Below are 20,564 nucleotides of genomic sequence, written 5' to 3'. Positions count from 1 at the left end.
GTTTTTATTACTTCTTCATGTCAAAAAGGACTCTGAGGGGCTGAAAAAAACAATACAAAACATCTAGGAATAGTTTTGCGTACCTAAAGATCCGGTATTTTGGACCTGTACCCAATCAATTTTTACGGTACAGTACCGGTACACAGTACCGGTACGCAGCACTATCTATGAACGTCTCAGAGGTAAAATCGGCCTTCAAATAGAATAACAATTGACAAGACGACGACTATGTCAGTAAATATTTATTGTTCAAAATTCATTTCAAAAAGATAAACATTGTACCTAAGAATATACACATATAAACTGGTTTGAATCTAATATGTGTAACTTTGCAATGCCTTGCTTCGTAAGCAAAAGTAAACAAAACCCACAACTAACTAGTGATACAAATATGCTAAGAACACAAATCTCAGAAAAATACAGGAAAAAAGTATCAAATATACCAGTTAATGTACAATAATGGTAAAAGTCCCATAAAGGGTATGTTGCCTGGGTGTCATTCTAGCTAATTTACTGGGCTATACCCCCTTACCGACTAGTTGACTGGGGTGGTACCGAGGCTGATTGATAGATTAGTAATTGCTGGTTAGACTTCAAGACTTAGAACATTAGTCAGTTCCTGATAAAAAAAGCCCCATATGTATAAAAATGATGGAAGTATTCCTGCAAAATTTCTTCTATAGTATGAAATCCAGTACAAAATCCATTCCATTGTGAAGGCATTCAGCAAGAGACGAGATCTAAACAAATGTCATTGATCAGTCCTGACCTGTACCATCTGTGTTCTTATCATACACTTGGAATGGAAGTGTTTTCATGTCCCCTTAAGATATGGTAGGTACATACGTGCCACTGGGATCTGAGAACCTAACACTGCATAATACTTATCATGCAGGGAAGCCTTCAAATCTCTCCAGGCATCAGCAGACCTGTCATACACGTATACGAGATATATGTATCCTCTCTGGGAGTCAGTATAACAGGTTAACAATATATGCAGCTGGTTCTCCAGTACAAAAAGCCTGGAAGTATTATTCATATAAAAGTGTCCTGGGTTCTGCCAACCTTGCAGTTTCTGCCAACGGTCTGCCTCTGTGTCGTACACCATGGTCTGAGTGAAGTCATAATCTGTGCAGAAAATCTCTGTTCCCATGGCAACAGCTGTCTTGACATTAGGGAGGATCGTTGGTGGGGACCGCTTGCACCAACGGTTCTGGCTTGTGTCGTAGCGATACACTTCACGGTTTGTGAGGAAATAGAGGTATGAACTGCAGGACAATGCTACATAGAAGTACACAGCTTCGCCATCAAAAATAAGTTGCAGCTGTGTACACTCCTGCCACTGGTTCGTAAGCCGGCTGTACTTTCTCACCTGTAGCAATAGACGGCCTTCATGATCATCTAGACCAACAGCCATGTAATACAAGCTCTGATTAACCTCATAAAGGTAATCCGTTGACTTATAGCAAGTATTCCTCCCTTTAGATACTGAGAACATACTTTCATGTTCCCACACATTCTTTACATGGTTATACTTAAATAGGGACAATTCAATCTCATGCTGCGATTCACTAGCATCCAGGATGTAAATGTTGTTATCGCTTGTGACTGTCATGGCATGGAAAGGAGGAAGGTCGTCGATCTTGTAACTGCAGGTGATGTACTTGCCTTCCTGGGGGTTCATGAGGAGGAGCTCATTGGAACTGGGGAGGAGAAAATACATCGCAAATTGTCAATACCACGGGAAACTGATACCTTTTTGAAAGCAATGAAGCCAAGCCCCTTGGAAAATGTATTATAAGCTGTAATTGGATAAAGGGTATATTTACATGAATGGCACACTGGGAATGTGTATTGCAGCAACACAAAAATGGAATGACATGCATTGTGCCTGGATTGTTTTCACACCTAGAGAGTGAAACAAAGAAGTACATACTGACCCCTGGGATTCACTGTACAGCAAAGCCATTTCCGTGGTCATACCAAGCCTTGGCTTCAGGATAGGTTCCAATTTCTGTACCATATTCCTGATAACCTTAGAACACCCAGGATCCTTCCTGACTAGGGGATGTTCCAAGATGGCTTCCCTGTTGTCTGGGGTCAGCAAGTTGAAGCGTATGTACGGGAGGATGCTGGGTAGGTGGGTCAGTCTGTAGGGTACAGGGTAGGGGTGGGTTTAAATAATTCCCTCGTATCATATTATCATTAGATTTTTAATGAAATGGAATCATTCTAAATATTTCATTATGACAATGAGCCTTAACCGTAGCTACTGGCTACATATAAGCTAAACTAATAGAACACTGATTCCCACCTGTCCTCCCTGCTGTGCTGCACCCATCTCACCACTGCCTCCCACACTGTTGTCTCCTCTTTAACATCCAGCTCATCGTGGCTGATGATCTCAGTCAGCTGATTCACACTCAGGCTGCAGAACTCCTCGCTGGAGGCAACCTGTGGAGGTGCAGAGTACAGGTAAATGTATGGCACATCACGTATCTAAAGTGACTGGCTATCTGGACCCGATGAAGGTCCTACTGTGCTAGATTCTTATCTGTATAGCCGGTATAACCTCCCTTCAACCCCAACATACCAGCTTCTGTATCTGTATCTGTATCTATATCAGTATCTATATAGCCGGTATAACCAACCTTTGGTAGGACTTTCTAGCTTTGCAGGCACACAGCACGGCAGCAGTTGGTTACATAACACTGAACGACCTGCCACAATTAGTCTTTGCACATCTGACTGCAAGGTTAACTGTTCTTTAAATATCGTTCTAAGGATCTGAAAAAGATATCATTCTTAAATTGTATCGTAAAGAGATAGATAAATAGAAATAAATAAAGAGCTTTACATCTATGACTAGCATGAAGAAAGAAGGACCAACCTCCACAAAGTACTTAGAGGAACACTCCAGACAAGCTTTTAGGACAATGTCGATAGAGAAGACATTAGCAAACTTGTACAGGTCCACACAGGTGGAGCGCTCCACGTTCATGGTCATGTAGCTGCTGCAGGTGTCTCTCACATAGTCCAGTTGGAGGAGGTCGGCTGCCTGGTACAGGGGCTGCACTTTGTCCAGGGACACATGGAGGATTCCCGAGTAGATGTAACTCAGGATCTCCCCAAACACGCCTGCATTCAAACCCTGAAGAACAATAAAACATAAGAATGTTCAAACTTTTACCACATACTATTAAAGCATTAAAGAATTATAAGAAAAGTATAGAAAATTGATTCAGTTATCATATAACGTCAATATCCTATTCTATCTACTAATTGCTTATTTGATCTGTTTCTTGTAACTGAAAAATTATTTTGTCAAGATAAAGCTCAGTGGCACAAAAGGTTGAACTTTGACCTTACAGTGAAAAGGTGTCAGTACTCTAAGTGGAGGAGGGGGCATTCAAGGGACAAACATGAATTTTATTTGCAGTAATGTTTTACAATAATTCGTGGTTTTACTCCTCTGTGATACGTAACATTTTCAAAAGTTCCATGTTTCACTCTACTCTAACCACACGTCACGCCTGCCCTACCTGTAAAACAACCGTCTTCTGCCGACTTTCCGCCATGTCACCTGTAAACATGGCCCTGAAGTAGGGGCTGGCCGCGGACAGAACAAGCCGATGACAGGGAAACCGCCTGCCCTCGACTTCAAGGACGACATCCTGCAGTACCCCAGCCTTCTGTAAGTCGCCCACAGTTCCAAGAAATCCGTGCAGATAGCTCTCGTCTTGGTAGGATTGGGGACGAACTGCGCTGGCGTGGGGTTCTTGGTCTGCGGCAGCCATCTTGACGATGATGATATGACCTCAGGGTCAAAGGGTACTGGAGCTAAATTGATTACCCACCTAATGTAGCAGTAAGAGTGGTACCATCACCTCTCCAGACGGAAGGATTAAGTTTTTTTATAAATATAATTTGCGAGCACGTCAAGCTATATTAAATCTATGTAACATTCTGTAGTAATCACGCGTTGGACTTGCTAAAGCTAATGCTATGCCAGTTTGCATCTTTCTTTGAAAACATGGAATCATTTTTTTTCTTTTCATTTTAACTTTGCGTCTTTTTTAGCGAAGCCTTAGGGGCGAGCTTAATAGTATATCTTACGCCCGATTTGCAAGAATTCCCAGAATTCCACAGGAATTTCAGGAATCCGTCCGGCCAACTCTGTGGATGCCCTCCTGTCACTTGATACCTCATTAGCATGTCTGGCATCCAGGCACTCTGCTGTCGATGACAGATGACCTACTTTTATACGTGGTGTCCCATTTCGTACTGTCCGGAGTGTGTCAGGGAGTTCACCGAATCTAGTATTCTAGCTTTGAAAAGGGTTTGCACATCCCAGTTGATCTATTAGCAAAAGAACGTGCTGAACATCATGCCTCCCACCAAAAAACCTGTGAAAACCAAAACTTGAGGAGATCCAGGCATATAAAGAAAGGCAAAGTTTTAAACGGAACGATAAATAAATTGGGTTACCACTTGGGCAGTCTACACTGAACGCCTTACGGGGAGGCGTGCGGTGTCAGAAAAACAACAGTAGCTCCTCGTTAACACATCCTACAGAGCTAGAATAACAACCAAAACGATCATAGGAGCCCCAGCAAACCGATTTTCTAAACTTTCGGTCTAGTTTCTCACTCCACCTATCCAACAATGCCAGAGAAAAAAAGACACTACAACGGGAGTGTACTCCGGCCTTTCCACATATGCTAGGAACTCCTCGAGTTACATGGTGCCTTTCTATATCTGCTCGGCGGATGCCTTTCTGATTTCTTAGTGCGTTTTGCACAATATTATGGCAGAACTAAGATCTAGAGTGCTACGTTGGTACTTTCCTTACAGTAAAGTAAGATCAATCCAGACACCTTCGCTATGGCAATAATTTTTAATTGCCACACTTATTTCGAATGTGCTGGCTTGGTGCAGGAAGTAGCTTTGTGGAAACTGAAGCTTGATTAATAGACACATGTCAATGGATCAAATATTATTGTGATTTTTGCCTCTAAAAGGCCTCTAAGTGGCTGAAAGAATAAGCAAACGGTTTATCATATAAGGTATCACAACACATATTATGTATGAACTTCTTAAAAGTTCAATTAATTATTGGCTTGCAAATAGGAAAGCATTTACATAAACGAGGACTATTTCTTTACAACAGTAAATACTTAGTGTTTGAAAATGATACTAAAAGATTTACATTGTATCTGGAAATAATAGTCATTAGTTGGTTTTATTCTGATGGTCTTGTAATCAAAAGGTAACAAATAACATACCTGTATAGTGACATACTGATTAACAAAAACAAGGCTAATGACACCAATGAAAAAATATATGTAACTCAGCAAGTAAAGTAAAGCTTTTGTAACAATTATGGTAAAGCTTTCACAAATGGTATGGTGCCTTAATAGGTACTGAGACTTACTAAGGCCCCCTTACAAAATGTCGGTAGGGTGGAGAATGGAAACCCCAGTAAAATATCTCAGGCTAAGAATATCTGGTAATTACTGCTGTTAGGTATGTTATCTTCATTGTCAGTCTATTGGGGCTCCCATATTAGCCCCCCCCCCCACACACACACAAAATGGTAGGGGAGGCGTAGAATGAAACCCCTGTAAAATATCAAGAAAGGCACTCAGGCTAAGGATATCCGGTCATTACTGCTGTTGATTTCAATTCAATCCCTTAAAGAAGGACGTCGCCATGTCTATAACAAAGAGAAAGCATTTCTCTAAATCCTTTACAAGACTTTCCCATCGTAGGCCGTCCGGCTAAACCTGAGACATTGTACAGCCCTGCCCTGTACCCTATGTGCCAAAAGGCGTAATTTTGTACATCTTTTATGTCCCGTTAAGATATGGTAAGTATATACGTGCCACTGGGCACTGCGAATTATAAGCTATATAAAACTTATTATGGGGCAGAGAGGCCTTCAAGTCTCTCCAGGCATCAGCAGACCTGTCATACACATATACGAGCTTTTCTATTTCTTCTTCACTCTCGTTAGTATTTTCTTCTTCTTTCCTGTCATTAGAACAGGTTAACAATATGTACAGCTGGTTTTCCAGTACGAAAAGACTGGGGCAATAATACATATCAAAGTCTCCTGGGTTCGGCAAGCCGTGCAGTTTCTGCCAGCGGTCTGACATTGTATTGTACACAAGAGTCTGAGTGAAGCCGGAATCTGTGCAGAAAATCTTTGTTCCCATGGCAACGGCTGTGCAGACTTCAGGAATAATCATCGGTAGGGTTCGCTTGCACCAGCGGTCCTGGCTAGGGTCGTAGCGATGCACTTTCGTGCTTGTGAGGAAATAGAGGTGTGAACCGCAGGATAATGCTGCATGGTAGTCTGTAGTTTCAAGTTGAAGCTGTGAACACTTCTGCCACTGTTTCGTGTCCCAGTGGTACTTTCTCATCACCAGCAATGGACTTTGTTCAAATCCATCAAAAGCAATGTGATACAAAATCTGATCAACTTCATAAAGGTGTTCTTCGTAGCCTTCCAAACCATGATCCGGTACCGGTCCCTTAGAAATTGAGGACAAACATTCATGTTCCCACACATTCTTCGCATGATTGTACTTAGACAGGGACAACTGATTCTCATCGTCTAAGTCTTTAGTTTCCAGGATGTAAATATTGTTATCATTGGTGACTATCATAGGTGACAAACGAGGAAGGTCTTCAGCATCATAACTGCAGCTGATGTACTTCCCTTCCCGAGGGTTCATGAAAAGGAGCTCTCTGAAACTGGAGAAAACAGAATACATCGCAAACTGTCAATAGAACTGGACTATGAACTCATACCTTTTAAATAGAGATGAGGCCAAAATCATTAATAGGGATGAGGCCAAATAAAGGGCATAAACAATTGTCATCTATCAAATATAATTTGTAGCTCCTTGAGAAACGAGAAGCGCATAAGTTGACATTAGATGAAGGGTACATTTACATGAATGACATACTGGAAATGTGAATTGCAGGACCTCAAAATGCGAAATGATACTGTAAAAGGATTGTGTATGATATGATCTAATAATCCCAAGAAACAAGAGGAAGTACATACTGACCCCCGCCCTGGACTGTACAGCAAAGCCATTTCCGTGGACAACAAAATGTGGAATGACATTTTTTCAGGACTGTTCACGACTTACAAAGAATTAAAATGAAAAAAGAAGAAGAAGAAGAATAAGTTTATAATGACCCCCGGGTAGCATTGTACACCAGAGCCATTTCCGTTGTCATCCCAAGCCTCGGCTTCGTATTGAAATTCCCTCTCTGTACCACATTCCTGATGACCTCAGCACTCGCAAAATTCTCCCTGACCAGGGGGTTTTCCAAGATGGCTGCAGTGTCGTCTGAGGTCAGCAGGTTGAAGCGGATGTGAGGGAGGATGCTGGGTAGGTGGTGCTGTCTGTAGGGTACAAGGTTAAGGTGGATTAAACTGATTTCTTGGCAACACAGCAGCTTCTTAATACATCATACTTAGTTCAAGTACCGACTACAATATGACAACTCAGCTGAACTAACAAAACACTGATACTTACCTGTCCTCCCTGCTGTGGTGCACCCATCTCACCACAGCCTCCCACACTGTTGTCTCCTCTTTAACATCCAGCTCATCGTGGATGATGATCTCAGTCAGCTGATGCACACTCAGGCTGCAAAACTCCTCGCTGGAGGCAACCTGTGGAGGTGCAGTATCCATGTAAATATTAAGTACTGTAGAAAAAAAAAAACTTTCTTTGCCTCTGGTTGTAAGGCGTGTTTAAACTGAGCAGTTTATAACAACTTAACATTTCAAAATATGACCTTTGAACCATTTTGTAGTAGCTACAGTGTAAATGTTACAGATTTGAAGCAACAGATTTCATTTAGAATTACGTTAGAAGAGCTTAAGACACAAATTCATTAGAATTTCTGAGAGAATCTAAGTACCCTTGCTTGAGAATATCAAAATGAAGCTTAAGTGACCTGCTGCTATCAAAACATCAGACCCACCTCAGCAAAGTTTTTATCCATCAACTGTAGACAACGTTTCAGGACAGTGTCAATGGAGAAGACATCAGCAAACTTGTACAGGTCCACACAGGTGGAGCGCTCCACGTTCATGGCCATGTAGCTGCTACAGGTGTCTATCACATAGTCCAGTTGGAAGAGGTCGGCTGCCTGGTACAGGGGCTGCACTTTGTCCAGGGACACATGGAGGGTTCCCGAGTAGATGTAACTCAGGATCTCCCCAAACACACCTGCCCCCAAACCCTGTGAAACAACACAACACAACAATGTTCAACTTTATCCACAAAGTAAAATATATCAAAATTCATCCAGTTTTAAAGGTAAAATATTTAACCTATTCTACTATTCCATCTGCTTTCTTATTACACATTCAATATGTTTCTTATAACTGGAAAATATTATTTGGTAGAGAAAATGCTAGTTGTGGGTAGCAAAGTTGACCTTTGACCCGTTAACATTAAAATATAAGTAAGTGGGGAGGGGGCATGTAAGGGCCGAACATCATTGTTGACGAGGACGTTTTACAATATTTCTTGGTTTTACACTATCTTTATGATACGCAGCATCTTCGTTAGTTCCCTGTTTCACTCTATTCTAACCACACGTCACGCTAAGCCTACCTGTAAAACAACCGTCTTCTGCCGACTTTCCGCCATGTCACTTGTAAACATGGCTCTGAAGTAGGGGCTGGCCGCGGACATAACAAGCCGATGGCAGGGAAACCGCCTGCCCTCGACTTCAAGGATGACATCCTGCAGTACGCCAGCCTTCTGTAAGTCGCACACAGTTCCAAGAAACCCGTGCAGATAGCTCTCGTCTCGGTAGGAGCGGGGACGAACTGTGCTGGCGTGGGGTTCTTGGTCTGCGGCTGCCATGTTGATGACGTTTCATGACAGTTCAAAGGTCAGATTGACAAACACTGATTATCCACATAATGTAGCAGTAAGAGTGCTACCTTCATCTTTCGAGATGTAAGGATGCCTACCATTATAAAATATTTAAATTACCCATATCGATAGCTGAACCACTGGCAGGAATGTTCAGGTTTAAGTGAAGTTAACTTGAGTGTAACGTCAGGCTTGGTAGTGAAAGTATGCCCCACAAGTTACAACGTACAAAGAGTACATAGGCGCATCTTGGTGGAATGTGAATCTGTGAGACTATGTAACTATATCTATTAATCAGATGTTGGACCTGATCATATCTTTCTTTGTAAACACAATATTGACCTAATCATTTTTAATGTGGCTAGGCCTTCGTCTTTTTATGCCCGAGAATATTTTTAGCAACTACAGCTGTTCGTTGGTCAGTTTATACAACAGCAATCACGCAAGAAGTTATAGATGGATTAATTGCAACGTTGGGTAAGTTATATAGGTTTGAACATTAACCCGGTTGTGATGCAACGTAGCTTAACTTGCACGATCAATGAGAAACTGCTGTTATGCACGTAGCTTTGTTTGAAAACGTCACTAGTGACATGCTACCCCTGTTGGATTTCACAGAAAGAAATGTTTGCAATCGATATGGTAACATTGTGATTTGTCATGTTAAAAGGGTTCTAGTGGAGTGGGGCTGCGAAAATGTACCAAACATGTTGGCATAAAAGGTAGGACAAATCATGAATACTTGTTCAAAGCACAACAGGCTTCGAACCAGAATGGCACTTAACAAAAGGACGACTCTTATTAGTAAACAGTTATACAAAAACATTTACGTTGTATATGGAGAGGTATACACTGCTGTAATGTACATGAATGTTTGTAACTTTCCAATTGCATGGCTTCGGCATTAAAATAAAGTATATATAGTTTGTGCAGCACACACTCCCACTGTCAATTGCTCTATTCACCCCGACCAATCGAATCACGTGAATCGCATTGAAACTCAGATTCGTATCAGCCATTTCCCGACAAATCGCTTTCTAACTTGCGTTAACGACTACATCTGACCAAACAAACTCGCCAGTGAGATGGTGGACGGTGTCAGCTTCCAAAAGACATTTTCAGATTGACATTTTTGGCACTTTGGAAGTGATTGAAAGTGACCGCGATTTAACGTCTAGTTTCTACTACTTTTCTCTAAACGTTAAATCGCGGGGGATTCAATCACTTACAAAGTGCCAAAATTGTCAATCTGAAAACGTCTTTTGGAAGCTGACACCTCCCACCATCTCCCTGGCGAGTTTGTTTTGTCAGACGTAGTCGTTAACGCAAGTTAGAAAGCGATTTGTCGGGTAATGGCTGGTACGAATCTTAGTTTCAATGCGATTCACGTGATTCGATTGGTCGGGGTGAGGAGGAGCCTGACTAGTGGAAGGGCTGATTGAAGTACGTTAATCAGGTTAACAGATAAAGAAAACCAACAAGTACAAAATTCATAACACTGCAGGAAAGATACACAGGATCTAAACACATGTACAATAACTGTTAATGTCATAAAGAGCATGATGTCTTGTTTCTGACTGCTGTTGTAGTTTAAGACACAGGGCACCAGGTCTGTTATGGAAATATGTCTCTCGGGAGCGGGGGGGGGGGGATGACACCATCCCGTGATTCATGGATGTCATAAGAAAGAATCGAGGGTTGTCAAAGACAAAAGTGCTACTTCAAAGCTGAAGTAAAAACTGTACTACAAAGCCTCTCCCATTGTAAGGGTATTCTGTAAAAGCTGATATCTAAGAAATAATGTCATTAAACAGTCCTGCGGGTTACATGGTCCGTGTGTCCTTTTCCTACACATTAACGCTGACAACCGTAAGAAGTGATGTGTATTTGTGCTCCCTGAAGATAAGGTAGGTACATACGTACAACAGGGCAAAGAGGACTACGTGCTAAATATTCGTATTTGGGTATCATGGCCTTCAAGTCTCTCCAGGCATCAGCAGACCTGTCATACACATATACCAGATAGCCTGTTGATGGCCCTCCTTTAACTTTGTCATAGACTTCTAACAATATGTGTAGTTGGTTCTCCAGTACAAAAAGACTCGGAGTGTGACTGGCCCTTAGGTTTCCTGGGTCCGGCCAGCCTTGCAGTTTCTGCCAGCAGTCTGATTCTGTATCGTAAACCGTAGTCTGACTGAAATCCCAATCTGTGCAGAAAATCTCTTTTCCCATGGCAACTGTTGTGAAAGTTGAGTAACGACCTTTCAGATTCGGTGGGGTCCGCTCGCACCAACAGTCCTTGCTCGGGTCATACCGATGCATTGCTGAGTCCATGATGAGATAGAGGTGCGAACTGCAGGACAATGCAGCACTGAAATGCCAAGTTCCATGAAGTTGAAGCTGTGAACACTCCTGCCACTGGTCCGTGTGCCGGTTGTACTTACTCATTCGTACTAATGCACTGTGTTCTCTTAGATCAGCAACACAGCAATATAAAATCTGATCAACTTCAACAAGGAAGTCTTTCCCGTCAGATACAGATACTAAGGACATACCAGCATGTTCCCACACATTCTCTGCATGGTTGTACTTAAACATGGACAACTTATTATAATCCTCTCGCTCATTCTCCAGTATGTACATCTGATTATAGCTGGTGACTGTCAAGGCTGTGGCATCAGGAAAGTCGTCACAACTGCAGCTGATGTACTTCCCTTCCTGAGGATTCATGTAGAGGACCTCATCTTCCCTGGATAAAGTAGACCACAAACTCTATAAAACTGAAAATTCATACTTTTTAAAATCTCTGCAGGCATTGTTGTCATGTATCAAATCTTATTTTGTAGCCCCTTAAAAAATGTGCTTCAGTTTAAGCTGGAATAAGGTTACGAGTATATATATAAAAAAAAATTAAGACTGTGGGTATGTGTTTTGCAAAAGGGGTAATAGATATTGTACAAGAATAGTTCCTGACTTTCAGCAAGTCAAAAAAGAAGTACTAGAATATACATACTCTGTAGTGAAAAGTAGAACCATCTCGATGGTCATCCCAAGCCTGGGCTTCAGGTTGGAGTTTCCTTTCTGTACCACATTCCTGATGACCTCAGAACTCCCAGGACCCTCCCTGACCAGGGGGTGTTCCAAGATGGCTGCCGTGTCGTCTGAGGTCATCAGGTTGAAGCGGATATGAGGGAGGATGCTGGGTAGGTGGTGCTGTCTGTAAGGTACAAGGTAAAGGTTGATTCAGCTGATTTCTTGGCAACACAGCAGCTTCTTAATACATCAAACTTAGTTCAAGTACCGACTACAATATGAGAATTTAGCTGAACCAACAAAACACTAATGCCCACCTGTCCTCCCTGCTGTGCTGCACCCATCTCACCACAGCCTCCCACACTGTTGTCTCCTCTTCAACATCCAGCTCATCGTGGCTGATAATCTCAGTCAGCTGATTCTCACTCAGGCTGCAGAACTCCTCGCTGGAGGCAACCTGTGAAGGTGAAGAGTACATGTACTTGTTCTAAGATACTGCATAAATGTGTTTAATCTTGTTTTGACATAGAAGATGGTAATGATTGCATACATGACCGTGTCTGTATATCTGGTGTAACTGCCCTTCAGCAAAAGCAGGGTTCAAAAATACTGAAAGCAGAAATGTTGGCGGTAGTTTTATGTTCGCGGCTTTTGCGGCAACTGTTTCACTACAAACTTAAAACCACTGCAAACATTTTTGTTCGATACTGCAGCCCTATGTGACTTAAGCACTGCCGCGAAATTAAAACCAGGCCTGAACACTTCATTTTCGCCTTAGCGCGAAATAAAGATCACACAAAAAATCCATTTACATTATTGTTGCCCAGCTTATCCCAGCTTAGCGAAATACAAAAAGTTTCGAGGCGGAGACAGTAGATGCCTGACAGTAGATCTCCATTGCAGTATGTGTAATATGAATGCAGTATCACATTCCTATTTGGCACAACTGCCTTACCCATAATGAACACTAACCTCAGTAAAGTTTCTGGTGATATGCGGCAGACAGACTGCCCTGACAATCTCCAGGGAGAAGATACCAGCAAACTTGTACAGGTCCATACAGGTGGAGCCCTCCACATTCATGGCCATGTAGCTGCTGCAGGTGTCTCTTACATAGTCCAGTTGGAGGAGGTCGGCTGCCTGGTACAGGGGCTGCACTTTGTCCAGGGACACATGGAGGGTTCCTGAGTAGATGTAACTCAGGATCGCCCCAAACATGTCTGTATCCAAACCCTGGAAAACAATACATAGTACATGTAGTATATTATGTTCAAACTTCTACTACAAAGCTGCTATCATGTATATCAAATGAAAATCAACTGTATAAATAAATACCTCGTCATATAATAATAGAGTAGTATTGTGACTTTAGCTATAGCTACATGGACTTAATTATCTCTTTCCACAGAAATCATTCTTTCAATGAAACGAAAAAGCTACACGACCCTGCAAAGTTGACATTTAACCCATCAGCACCCAAGACAGTAAGTGGGGAGGGGGGCATGACAGGAAAGTTTAGTAACATTTGTTGGTTGGGGTGAACATGAGATCTTCCCTGTTAAGAATGTTCTATGTGATTCGTTGTAGCTTTGGAAGTTTTCTGCTTTACTCTAATCTAACCACACGTCACACCAAGCCTACCTGTAAAGCAACCGTCTTCTGCCGGCTTTCCGCCATGTCACTTGTAAACATGGCCCTGAAGAAGGGGCTGGCCGCGGACAGAATAAGCCGATGGCAGGGAAACTGCCGGTCCTCGACTTCAATGACGACATCCTGCAGTACCCCAGCCTTCTGTAAGTCGCCCATAGTTCCAAGAAACCCGTGCAGATAGCTCTCGTCTTGGTAGGAACGAGGACGAACTGAGCTGGCATGGGGTTCTTGGTCTGCGGCAGCCATGTTGATGACGTCATAAGACACTGGGTCAAAGGGTAGATATTTTTTTCTGATCACACACATAAAGTAGCAGTAAGAGTTCTACAACCATCCCTCAAGACGGACGCATGCCTATGAGATATAAATAACTGATATTGATATCGGTACCGCTGGCAAGACTAGTGTTCTGCCGTTAACTTAAGTGTTAGTTTTGAAGTTAAAACATGCCCAACAAGTTGCAGGAAGGTTCATGTTTTTTTTGCATGTTGGAAATCTTGAAAAGATGTGAGTCTATGTTACGTTATACAGTATTATTTGTTGGACCCGCTAAAGGCAAACATTGTAACTAACCTTACGTTAGTGTCTTTCATTTTATATGTATATATTTATCATATCAACTTAAATTATTACTTCTATTCTACGTAAGACATATGATTTTATGTGCTTTGTTGGAAACTGCAGCTATTCCTTGGTCAGAATCACTCGAGAAGTTATAGATTAATTTATTTATTGGGTAACTAACTAACGCATAACATAAACCTGACATTTATGCAAATTAGAGCTTTACCTACATAATCAACGAGGAAATGCTGTTTTGTGCAAAAACATCGTCTGTAACTTAAACGTTTTTTCATTGTTCAATACAAAAAGATGTACGTGCTGGCAGGGAGTCGGAGTGGGGAATGTCTCCGAGTGGCGAGTATGGCCATGACAGGCGGGCCATGACAGGCGGGCCACGACAGACGGAATGTACCATTTCGTGTGGGTAGGGGTGTGCGGCCCCAATTGCAAACAGAACGGCGTGGAGGACAGTATGCAGAGCTGGAGGCGCCACTTGCCTTCCCAGAGTATGCGAGGATGAGTGAGTGGGGGTGTACAGCTCCAGAAAGTGCGAAATCGTACGAAATGGAACAAAATCGAACGAAATGGAATTAAGTGGATGGATGAACTTTATTCCTTGACAGTTGTACATGGTACAATGTATGGCAAGAATGACAAAGCAATCAATAAGATGATATTTATAAGCATAGTCTATTTGTGAAGGTTAGACATCCAGGTAAACAATATATAAGGAGAAATTCAAACTCTACAACTGGATAAAAATTCGGAGATATATTTATTTCCGGACGTTTCGAGTGACATCCATCACTCTTCTTCAGCGTCACTAAGCATAGTCTGTTCTAAAAACTATGACTATAGGGATATGGACGTAAAAGGCGTAATGACATATTGTGTGTTAAACGTTTCTGTCTGTTACAATACATTCGCTCTTTTGTAAAGCGCTACAAATGCATTGGCTTAAGTACGTAGATATATATAAGTAGCTTGAAAATGTCTGTGTTTGTCTTTGGCAACTTTTTTTAATACTAGATTTACAGGTGATCATATTCATTAATTTTCGCCTATCTACACATTCTGTAGTACTAGTATAGGCTGGACATTCGAAAATGATATTCATCTTCAACGCTATATTGACATAAGGGACATCGTCTCTGGTTGGCTGGTATAATTACATTATAATACCGACCTTTTTCTATTTCTAGGCTTGGCAGTGTGCACTGATTCTTAATTTTTCTATATCAACTAGAAAAGATTTATTATGAATTGATGAAAGATGATTTATTTTCCATTGTGAAATTGAACGAATTGGAATGAATTTGAACGAAATTACACGAAATGGAATTAAATAAAACGAAATGGATTAAAATTGACCGAAATCGAACGAAGTGGAATTAAATGGATCCTGAATGAAATTGAACGAATTGGAATTTCGGCGGGGAGACTGTCCAAATCACCTGGCCAAGTCGGACCACCGCGGGCGGCTTCGTGGCTCTGCCAGGCGACCGATCAGGGTGCGTGGGGTGTCAGGCGGTCCCGGTGGTAGCGGGGGTGGCGGCGTGACGGGCTCGGGCGGGGACCGGCTAGGGTATGGGCGGCCGGCGGGAGAGGTCGCCTCTGGCCTCCGATGTCAACCCTGTGACCAAGTTGCGGTGGTTTTACAAAAAAATGTAGGATGCTCAACCTACCTTGAGAGAGTGGTCATTTTTCTTACTGGGTCGGGAAATGACGCGGCGAGCAATCGCACACTCTCGCCAGTCGTTTTGTTACCCCGCCGACAAGGCTGCCACTGCCACTCCCCGCGAGGGCAGCAGATGTCGACAACCGGCTTGGAAGGCGGCAGCTCCCGGCCACTCTTGCGGGTGAAGACGACCGTGCCGAGGGCGACCGGAACGAGCGCCGGGGCAAGCCTCCATGGAGGTGAAGCCCGGGTGCGTCTTTCTCCTCGGAGAAGCGACCCGGCCCAACGGCAACGGCTTGCCCCTTCCGTCTGCGAGCGAGTACGCCTTGCGGACTCGGTGGTCGGAGACCCGGCCGTCCGCCTCCTCGGTGAACAGTCGGTTATGAGAGTGCAGGACCGTTCCTGCATGACTGGACGGCTCGGGCGTTGAAGGGAAGCAACGGTCAGGTGTGGCCGGGAATTGTGCGTTCAGGCTCCCGAGGGTTCGCGGCCACCTTTACGGCGCGTTCCCACCGTACGGCAGCGTCGGACTCGGCAGCAGCAGCGGCAGTTGCACCGGTCGACTAGACTCGGCGGTCTGCCGGTGTCTCTCTCGCGTGTCCTCTCCCCCTTGTGGGATTTAGAGTGCACGGCGTGAGCAGCGCGGCGTGGCGGGGCATACGGTGCCCGCCGGCTGTCCTCTCGATCGGTCCGGCAACGGTCTAGAGGAGCGCCACCGTCCCCGCATCAGTACATCCTACGGTCTACACGGGCCTGCCGCCCTTTAACTACACATCGGACCGCGGGTCGGCCACCGTCCCCGCACTTACACCGCATCGGTACGGCCTGCACGGGCCTGCCGCCCCTTAACTACAAATCGGACCGGGTCGGCCACCGTCCCCGTACTTACACCGCGCATCGGTACGGCCTGCACGGGCCTGCCGCCCCTTAACTGAACATCGGACCGGGTCGGCCACCGTCCCCGCACTTACACCGCATCGGTACGGCCTGCACGGGCCTGCCGCCCCTTAACTACAAATCGGACCGGGTCGGCCACCGTCCCCGTACTTACACCGCGCATCGGTACGGCCTGCACGGGCCTGCCGCCCCTTAACTGAACATCGAACCGGGTCGGCCACCGTCCCCGCACTTACACCGCATCGGTACGGCCTGCACGGGCCTGCCGCCCCTTAAAAATCGAGAATATGGACCCAGGGTTCAGAACCATAAACTAATTTAGGAAGTGCATCCCACTGTGGCCTTGCTGTGGTTTGAAAGGTGGATTGGCACCCATAACTACATAAACACATAAAAATCCCACACTGTCTCTGGCTTGAAACAATGGCAGGAGAAGATTAGCATAATACTGGTGAACAAGATTCAAATATTTTTTCTACTGGTTTTGAAAGTAACATTATGAAACAATACAGAATGACAAAGAATGATTGTAACAAAACTACATAGTCAAAACAACTTTCAGTTTTTAGAAAATCAACCTTGTGTTCAAAAATAAACTTTCAAATCGGCCTGTCAAAGCTGTTTCAAAATGTCTAGCTGTATATTTGCAACTTGGAAATGCCCTCCTCACAGTTGAATTCAAATGTCTGATACTTGTGTGTCCATAATATGACTTGTAGCTGTGTGTCTACATTGATTCTAAAAGCCAGTTATATAGACTGGCGCTTTGTAGAACTAATGTAAGGTAGAACTGCACATGAACTGTCCGCTAATGTCTTTACTTATACTACCAAACAGCATGATATTTTGGCCAGTGTTGTCATTTATATTCCGGGTTTCAAAAAGCTAACTTCTTCATGTATAATAATACATGAATTCCTTATCTGTTGTCTCTACATCTCAAAAGTTTTTTGAGAGTAACTCGTATTGGTGGTGACTGTCTTAGCCAGGCCTCCACCGATGTGAACACCACGACAGTCAGTAGCAGACTGACTCTGGTTGTTTACGTTACCCGAATTTATTGGGTGATTTTATAGTACAAGCATGGTCTACAAATCGGACCGGGTCGGCCACCGTCCCCGTACTTACACCGCGCATCGGTACGGCCTGCACGGGCCTGCCGCCCCTTAACTGAACATCGAACCGGGTCGGCCACCGTCCCCGCACTTACACCGCATCGGTACGACCTGCACGGGCCTGCCGCCCCTTAACTGCACATCGGAACGGGGTCGGCCACCGTCCACGCACCGATACTACTTCGGACGGGAGCGGACAGGGCAGCCCAGCGCACGCAGGCACGGACTCTGACATCGGGACGGCGTTCTTCTCTCAGGACAGGCCTGAGCACCAAGGACATGCATCGTCGGTGGACTAGACTTTTTTCCCCGCGGGAGAGCGGTATCGCCTCGGTAGCTATGATAGCGGTTTGAATACCAGGTTACTCCGAAGGAGGCGCCAAGCGTATCGTTGCTTTCTGAGCTGGATTCTGACTTAGAGGCGTTCAGTCATAATCCCTTAGATGGTAGCCTCGCACCACCGGCTCATCAACCGAGCGCCTGAACCAAATGACTGAACCTGCGGTTCCTTTCGTACTGAGCAGGATTGCCATCGCAACAACACTTCATCAATAGGTTCTGTCTTACGACGGTCTAAGCCAAGGCCAAGACCGACGTCTCCGGGTTCGCTTGTCTGGCCACACTGGACGACCCGGTGCGAGGCCGGGCGCCCATCTCCGCGTTCGCGAATTAGATGTGCCTTTCGATAAACCCGCGGGCGGCCCGCGCCCTAGGTTTCGGCGCTCACTGTGGCGGCCCTTCAATTCGTCGCGGCCTGGCTCGGCCGGAGCAGACTGCCGCGACGGCCGGGCATGGGCTCGACGCTCCGGCGCATCCATTTTCAGGGCTAGTTGATTGGGCAGGTGAGTTGTTCCAGCTGATTCTGACTTCCATGGCCACCGTCCTGCTGTCTGTATCGACCAATGCCTTTTCTGGGGCCTGATGAGCGTCCAGTCGGGCGCTCCCTTAACCCGGCGTTCGGTTCATCCCGCAACGCCAGTACTGCTTACCACTCGCATTCCAGGTCCGGCTCCACTCGAGCGGCGGCGGCAGGGATCCCACCTCGGACCGACGGACGCGCCTCCGATTTCGTTCCACATCCAATGACTCGCCTACGCGTTAGACTCCTTAGTCCGTGTCGGGTGGGAGACCGGACGTCGCCGCTGACTCCGGCCGCCCTGCGTGTCGTACCCGTTGCCGGTGACGTGCGGGCCGTTGTAACGCACTGGGAACAGTCCTTCGCGGCGGAAACAACACGCGAAGGGGAAAGTGCCCGGCCCCTGTCCCGAAAGGCGTGGGGCAGCGTGGCGGTCGATTGACTGCCCTCGGTCCGACAGCGGGCGCAGCGAGACCCGAAGGCACCAGGCACATTCCGCGGGGACGTGGCTGCCGTCGAACTGGTCACAGCGCTCCGCACGGAAGAAGTTTGGTGAGTCTTCACACCTCGACGCCGGCCGATCGGTCTTGCCATCCATGCTCGGCCGGCGGGGCGCGGACAGACATCCTGGACAGTGCAGGTCAGGATCGCCCATGCCGACCCGCTTGGCGTCCCTTGGAGCTTTGTCGGGCGCCTCGAGTTCCCGTCGTTCCCTACCCGGCTAAACCAGCGAGCCGCCCCGAGTAGCCTCGTCGAGGACGGAGTCAGGTCCTCCCGGTGAAAAGTTTGGGCGGGCGAGCGCAACTGAGGCGCCAACATCCTGGCGGAGGGGCGTCGCGTCGTGAGTCTGCGTGGTATGGTTGAGTCTCACGGCGGGGCCGAGGTAAGACGGCTTTTCTCTGGCACCCCGGCACGGCGTTGTGGTCTGTGCCTCGATGCAATCGGTTTAGCGGCCGAATGACCTATCCTTAAGCGTCGGACTTCGAGCGGGTGTCCCGCGGTCCAAGGCCTCCTTCGGGCATGCAGAGGGCGAGAAATGCTCTCGGTAGCCCAGCCACCGGCGACGACTGGTTGTCACCCTCACCGAGGTCTTCAAGAGAAGGGCGGGCGCAATCGAGTCCGTCATTCCTGGCCCGGCCCGGCCGGAGTCTAGGGGGCGCAGCGGTCTTCCCGACGGGTCCCGGTTCGCGGTGCGACTCCCAGCCCTTCCACTTGTTCGCCGTCCTTTACCTGGAAGGGCGACTTTCCTGTCTCTGAAACGACGGTGCCAGGAGGCTTTTGATGAAAAATCAAAGAAAAACGACAACATTTAGCGGTTGGTCACTTGGCTCTTGTGTCGATGAAGAACACAACCAGCTGCGAGAAGTAATGTGAATTGCAGGACTCTTCGAAGGCACTCTGCGGCCCAGGGTCCGTCCCGGGGCAACGTCTGGCTGAGGGTCGGTTTAACCTTCAATCGCGTCATGCCGCTCTCTCTCTCTCTCTCTCTCGAAAGTTTCAGTTCCGCTCTAATATGTGATTACTACTGTCTATGAAGCCCACATTTTATGGAGAGATGTCGAAGATATTTCCCAATAAGTACACAAAGTATACAATACTAAGACGACCACCCTGGGACCGAAGAAAAGCAGTATTCTTGGACAGGTGGTCTTCTTCACACTTCACTCCTCTTCATGACAGAGCTCGAGACATAACGCTTTCCAAATTAATGGTGAACTGTATACTGTATTTTTCATACATACATTACATGTAGTCAGTCTATAACTAGACTTTTAGACTCTACACTACCCATGTACTATTACATTATTCCCAGTATCATTCTATATTTACACCGATGTGCTTGTTTAGCCACGCCC

The 20,564-nt window shown here is 45.6% G+C and overlaps 3 protein-coding genes across 3 annotated transcripts; all 3 read right to left on the bottom strand.

Moving 5' to 3' along the window:
- Positions 1 to 20: 20 nt before the first annotated feature.
- Positions 21 to 3,797, bottom strand: LOC136426817 (kelch-like protein 12). Its single transcript, XM_066415539.1, has 7 exons — positions 3,543 to 3,797; positions 2,891 to 3,151; positions 2,315 to 2,454; positions 2,046 to 2,150; positions 1,573 to 1,703; positions 1,066 to 1,236; positions 21 to 40 (listed from the first exon to the last, which is right to left on the bottom strand). The coding sequence occupies exons 1-7, from the start codon at positions 3,795 to 3,797 to the stop codon at positions 21 to 23; spliced, it is 1,083 nt and encodes a 360-aa protein (XP_066271636.1).
- Positions 3,798 to 4,878: 1,081 nt separating this feature from the next.
- Positions 4,879 to 8,940, bottom strand: LOC136427402 (kelch repeat and BTB domain-containing protein 8-like). The gene is made up of 5 exons (XM_066416229.1): positions 8,649 to 8,940; positions 8,011 to 8,271; positions 7,557 to 7,696; positions 7,214 to 7,423; positions 4,879 to 6,759 (listed from the first exon to the last, which is right to left on the bottom strand). The coding sequence occupies exons 1-5, from the start codon at positions 8,901 to 8,903 to the stop codon at positions 5,850 to 5,852; spliced, it is 1,776 nt and encodes a 591-aa protein (XP_066272326.1). The 5' UTR covers positions 8,904 to 8,940; the 3' UTR covers positions 4,879 to 5,849.
- Positions 8,941 to 10,553: 1,613 nt separating this feature from the next.
- Positions 10,554 to 13,904, bottom strand: LOC136427401 (kelch repeat and BTB domain-containing protein 8-like). The gene is made up of 5 exons (XM_066416228.1): positions 13,590 to 13,904; positions 12,921 to 13,181; positions 12,266 to 12,405; positions 11,929 to 12,132; positions 10,554 to 11,664 (listed from the first exon to the last, which is right to left on the bottom strand). Exons 1-5 carry the CDS (start codon positions 13,902 to 13,904, stop codon positions 10,770 to 10,772), a joined length of 1,815 nt encoding a protein of 604 aa, XP_066272325.1. The 3' UTR covers positions 10,554 to 10,769.
- Between the last annotated feature and the right edge of the window lie 6,660 nt (positions 13,905 to 20,564).

Source organism: Branchiostoma lanceolatum, chromosome 2 (genome assembly GCF_035083965.1).
Source record: "Branchiostoma lanceolatum isolate klBraLanc5 chromosome 2, klBraLanc5.hap2, whole genome shotgun sequence".
Classification (NCBI taxonomy): Eukaryota; Metazoa; Chordata; class Leptocardii; order Amphioxiformes; family Branchiostomatidae; genus Branchiostoma; species Branchiostoma lanceolatum.
Note: the sequence above shows the minus strand (reverse complement) of the source record. Positions and strands in the feature narration are given on the sequence as shown.

Bases quoted from the DNA above. Each gene is read 5' to 3' on its own strand.
- LOC136427401 (XM_066416228.1), bottom strand. From the start codon at position 13,904: ATGTGTGTGATCAGAAAAAAATATCTACCCTTTGACCCAGTGTCTTAT. The intron at 12,133-12,265 runs GTGGGCATTAGT...TGTACCTTACAG, and splicing joins CAGCACAGCAGGGAGGACAG to ACAGCACCACCTACCCAGCA. The intron at 11,665-11,928 runs GTATGTATATTC...TACTTTATCCAG, and splicing joins GTTCTACTTTTCACTACAGA to GGAAGATGAGGTCCTCTACA.
- LOC136427402 (XM_066416229.1), bottom strand. From the start codon at position 8,903: ATGGCAGCCGCAGACCAAGAACCCCACGCCAGCACAGTTCGTCCCCGC. The intron at 8,272-8,648 runs GTAGGCTTAGCG...GTTGTTTCACAG, and splicing joins AGAAGACGGTTGTTTTACAG to GGTTTGGGGGCAGGTGTGTT. The intron at 7,424-7,556 runs GTAAGTATCAGT...TGTACCCTACAG, and splicing joins CACCACAGCAGGGAGGACAG to ACAGCACCACCTACCCAGCA.
- LOC136426817 (XM_066415539.1), bottom strand. From the start codon at position 3,797: ATGGCTGCCGCAGACCAAGAACCCCACGCCAGCGCAGTTCGTCCCCAA. The intron at 3,152-3,542 runs GTAGGGCAGGCG...ATTGTTCTTCAG, and splicing joins AGAAGACGGTTGTTTTACAG to GGTTTGAATGCAGGCGTGTT. The intron at 41-1,065 runs GTTGGCAGAACC...TGTTTTTTTCAG, and splicing joins CCGTTGGCAGAAACTGCAAG to CCCCTCAGAGTCCTTTTTGA.